The 5,254-nt window shown below is 37.7% G+C and overlaps 1 protein-coding gene across 1 annotated transcript; it reads left to right on the forward strand.

The window, feature by feature from the left end:
- The first annotated feature begins 723 nt into the window (after positions 1–723).
- On the forward strand, positions 724–4,548 carry LOC121421644 (thyroid transcription factor 1-associated protein 26 homolog). Its single transcript, XM_041616411.1, has 3 exons — positions 724–860; positions 2,632–3,080; positions 3,879–4,548. The coding sequence occupies exons 1-3, from the start codon at positions 791–793 to the stop codon at positions 4,041–4,043; spliced, it is 684 nt and encodes a 227-aa protein (XP_041472345.1). The 5' UTR covers positions 724–790; the 3' UTR covers positions 4,044–4,548.
- Positions 4,549–5,254: the final 706 nt, after the last annotated feature.

Here is a 5,254-nt window from a genome sequence, read left to right on the forward strand (position 1 = left end):
GCCCTTAAATGTCAGTATTTACTCTACTATAAATGTTTTCGTTTAAAAAAAAAATAATAATGTTGATATGGTTCCGATCGATTTGACATAAATTTGCACCTGCGGAATTTAAATCAAGTTCCACGAGGTATTGGATAGAGCGCCCCCTGCTCACGTTTGAGAGACATAGGGAATACAATTTTTTTGTACTCCTGAGACGCCCTCGAAATGCACCTCGAGCGGGCTTGTCAGGATAACGTACTAATACAGGGCAGGAGAGGTGGTCTTGCACAATTTCCTGGGAACTTTTCTTTCCTTTCTTTCTTTTACTTTTCAAACTGACATAATTTGAACAAAGAAATTATCATATTTTGGAAAAAAAAAGAAAAGCATATTTATAAGGCAACAATAGTCAAAACTGACTAGTTTGCCTATTCAAAATAACAACAACAACAACAGCCTCCCGCCCCCTTGCGGCCCCTCCGTAATGCATGGCGGTGAACTGGGTGAGGGGAGAAATCGTGGACACCTCCCCCCCCAAAAAAAAAAAAAAATTGATAATAAAAAATAGAATAAAATCATCGAAATCAACTGCAACCTAAAGAAACAACTTAATACTTTTAGGAGGTCCCTTTTTCTGTAATTGTAGCCAAGCAAAAATTCTATCAAATTGGCACCACGGAATCGGCATACCGTTTCTTTTTCTTCTTCGTTCAACAACATGGCGCTCCCCATGCCACCACGAGATAAACCTTCACGCATTTTTGCCTCTGGCAAGCGCCAGTCTGGGGCAAATAAAATAAGAAGCCGAATGCAGTCTCCCCAAGTGAAATCATCACACAATAAATATCGGTCAAGAATCATTGGAAACGTCAAAGAAGGTATGATAGAGCTGTCTTTGGTTCGACATTGACGGCCAGCAGTTGTTGGGCTCCAGACCACGTCCATGACGTCCCAGTCGCTCCACTCTCCAGCTCCAGTGCCAGTGGAGTGGTGACGTGACGCGACGAGTTGTTCGACTCCGCCGCTCTGCCGGCTGCGGAAGGCGGTACGCGGTGGTGCTCAATCGTGTACTTGCAAGTTCGAGTTTGACCCAGAATACCCAGGGCCAGTGTTGTGAACAGGGGGGGGGGGGGGGCAGTGCAGTGCCAGTGGACATGGTGGAGGTGCATGGACTATATGGGCCATTATTATTTATGGGACAGTCGAGAATGTGGGATGGGATACAATCTCCCATACTCATAGTCATACTGGAGTAAGACTGTAAGTGGAGACTTGCTTTGCAAAAAGAAAAGGACGAATTGCAAATCAAATGGCACCAACATACATGACATAAGAATAACTTATTCTTATGACTTTGATCTATGGTGGTGTCATTTGATTTGCAATAAGTTCGCACATTTTTTCCATCCCCCCCCCCAAAAAAAAAAAACTAGATCTAGCCCACTCATTCAATGAACAAGGTTATGATATAACCTTGTTCTCAGTTATATCTCCATGTGTGGCAAAATAAGGGTGGCAATGTTTGGCTAATTTTCTCTTTTTGTTTGGGGCAAATGATTGATGTTTTTACACTGACAGTTTCCATTACACCTATTATTCATACAACTTGGCTCTTATTTAAATTTGATACTTTAAATCATTTTTTTCTTAATTAAAAATAGAGATAAAAAAATGAAAATTTTCTTGCCATATTAATTTCCACCAATAGAGGGCGTACACAAAAATATGCCCAAATTCAAGTTTTTGAGCGCTCTGGTGAATACAAAAATAATTCCCAAGTTACTATTGAAAAATAAATTGCAACTGTACGGAAATTAGTAATTTTGGTCACAAAAGTGATATTTTAATGACTTTTTAAAGTGTGTGCTCTGGACAACATTGGCATACCATAGTCCTACCTGTAGATTCCCCACAGGCAGGGTGGTAGCAATGAACAAGTGATCTAGCCTGCCCTAGGACCTAGATCTAAACTTAAAAAAGTCAAAAGTAAACGAATTTACTAAGTAGACAGTGAAAACAGATAAGGGGTAGTTTTTCATGAGAAATCTGCTTTTACTTGTCTGATCAGCACATTTTCATTTGCGTTCAAGGATATGGTAGACTTGATCTAGTTTTGAAAAAAAATAGCAAATTGGTCTCCCAAACTGGAAACTGCAACTGAACTCTCTCTAAAATTGATAGGCCTAAGCCTACCCATATTCTTTACAAATTGAAGTTAAGAGCCCACATAATCATGATAACGGGAGACAGTCTCCCATTGTGCCTATCCACTTCTATGGGAGGGGGGGGGATGTTGACCCAGTACTTTGTCTCGCTACCTGGGCGGGGCATGTGACTAGACACCTTTGTGTGTCTCTATCCTGCTACACTTGTATTTTCCATTCTTTGGTCTCGTGTTACCATAGGTCTTTATGTTTTGGGGATAGGTTTTTTTCCTGACTTTATACTAGTGTTTTTCCTACTTTATTCACTTTCTGTGTCTAGCCCAGACAGATGTCCTTTTCCTCATTTTTATGTGTAACTTTTTTTAAATCAATAAAACAGCAATGATACATTCTATGATTGATCACACTTCGGCAAAAAATAATCATGTGTAAAATGTTCAAATTATACAACCATTTTTCTTTTTAATGTTCAATATTTGCGCAGGTCAAGGATATGCTGATAAGAGGAAGAGGAGGTTTCTTAACAACTATCAGAAACTGAGAAGGAAACAGAGACTCCAAGCTGAAAGGAGGCAGAGCGAAAATGAAACGGACACGAGCGACATCAATTCATTTGCAAAAAACATCCAATCTGCATCAGAAAACATAAATTTATCTGCCAAAAATGTTCAGTCTACATCGGAAAATGGTGAAAGGGACTTCAACCCCACTTCAAAACACGACTTCATTCCAAAGAGGAGCGAGGAGGGAATTGGTGAAAGGACTCAAAAGAATCTTATTGATAGAAGTGAAGGTGAAGAGAGAACTGGAGAGAATGTGGTGAAAAAGAAACGATTCAAGAAGCGCGGAGGCAAGAAGAATGCCAAAAACCGGTTCAGCAAAGCCCAGGCAGAGTTTACAGAAAAGAGACGGGCGGAGGAGATTAGAGTACAGGTAATTTTAAAGCCCATCTATAGGCGGGGGGAGGTGTTGACGTCACATCCGCTTAACTAACCTTGAAGTCCTACAGCGTAAGTGAGATGAAAACAAAGTATGAGAAACACAATGAAATAATGTCAGAAACAGCACTGAAAATTTCTGAAAGATTCGTAAACTTTCAGATATAACGAAATGGGTCAACTCGATTATCTCTACATTCAGCATGAATGTGTTTGATTTTGTATGAATGCCATGATTTTGTATTCATGCATTGTAAGCATGCTAAAACGCCACGCATGCTAAAACGCCACGCTGCTGTACAGGTCGCTTATGCCTTGTTTTCATCGGCCAGTTGCTAAGGCTCGAGATTAACAATGCCCAGGTTTCACACCTGGTCTATTATTATTGTGGCTTTTCTTGGGGGAATTGGACACCATTCTGCTATACACATCACCCAGAATAGAACAAGATTTTTGGCCAGCATATGACAGCACCAACTTTTTTCACATCTTTTGTTCAATATTAAAAGGCATTTTGAGCAATATAATCCTGAAAATCCCTCAATTGTCAGTGCAACGGACATACAAAAATCATTTATTTAAATGCAAATTGGAAAATTTCAAACTTACTATTTTCGAAACATCTGTTCATTTCAGTTCAAGTCAATCCAAGGTCCTATTAATTTTCGAAAAGCAAGTTCAACTGCATTGACACAAAAATAATGTACATTATCGACAAATTAGGGAAGATGGTCGAAAAAGACTTAAAGTAATGCATTGTTGCTGATTCAATTTTCTTCCCTCTTCTTACCAGAATTTGAAACAACAGCAAACAGAGAGGGCGCTCGCCTTGGAACGTTACAATAAGAAGAAGAATGAACAGCATCAGAAGCTGAAAAAGAAGTCCAGGAGAGGACAGCCTCTCATGAAATACCACATGGAGGTGTTGCTAGATAAGATAAAAGCTCAAGAAAGATGATCAGGTAAAAAAACAACAACAAACTATTGGGATATTTTATAGGCCTAGTCAACCACAGTCTGTAAGCACAGACTTGATTTTGACCTGTCAAAGATTATACCATGTCTAGTATTGGAGACTAGACTCCCAATTCTGTCTGACAGAGGCAGCAACAGTACATGTACATGAGTGAATCTAGTCTCACTACTTCAGACTGTATTATGCACTATGCAAAAACCGTATGTCTGTGCCTGCAGACCGAGTCAAACCTGTGAATCGAAGAGAAAAAGGCAAGCAAGCCAATCACTGGATTTTCATCAAAATCAGATTTAAGTAGCGACACTTGAAGAAGGATATTACAAAGAGATCCCACTAGGGTTACACAGTACACATAGGTTTTCAATTTATTCCTTTGACTATTTTTAAAAGCAATTTCACATTTATGAAAAAAACATGCTTCACATTGTACAAGTGGTAAGCAAGGATTGAGATACATCTGAAGACCAAATTTGGTTTGAACATAAAATCTTTCACAAATTGGGTCTTCACAATTCAAATCTATAATCTGTTATAATAGATTAAAAAAAATTCCATTATGAATGATGGTTAGATTCCTTGAAAATCTGAAATGGCAAGTATTATTATGTATTATGAGTTAATCAAGAAACATTTTATTCTCAATTCTACGGAAATTGAAATATTTGATGGTTCATGTACATTTAAAGGGGAAGTTCACCCTTAAGAAAACTTTGTTGTAAAAATTGCAGAAAAAATAATCAAAAATATTGGTGAAGGTTTGAGGAAAATCCGTTAAAGAGTAAGAAAGTTATTAGAGTTCAAAATTTTGGATTTTTGACGTCATAAACGAGCAGCTGCCCCATGTGTTATGTAATATAAAATGTATGAATTTCAAATTTTGTATGGTTCCTGATGACTTAATTTTGTTTTCTTTTCATGATCTGGTGTGAAATCATTTGTCTATTGATATACAAAAGTTACAGTGAAAATTTTCAATTTTCTGAGAAAATGACATTTAATTGATTTTTCCATTCGCTATGTTAGGAATGCTGCTCGCATATGACGTCACAAATCAAATAATTGAAATTCTAATAACTTTTTAATTATTTAGTGAATTTTTCTCAAACCTTCGGCAATATTTTTTATTATTTTTTCTGCTATTTTTACAATAAACTTTTTGTCAGGGTGAACTTCCCCTTTAATTTTTTTTATAC

This window comes from Lytechinus variegatus, chromosome 9 (genome assembly GCF_018143015.1).
Source record: "Lytechinus variegatus isolate NC3 chromosome 9, Lvar_3.0, whole genome shotgun sequence".
In the NCBI taxonomy this organism is placed as follows: domain Eukaryota; kingdom Metazoa; phylum Echinodermata; class Echinoidea; order Temnopleuroida; family Toxopneustidae; genus Lytechinus; species Lytechinus variegatus.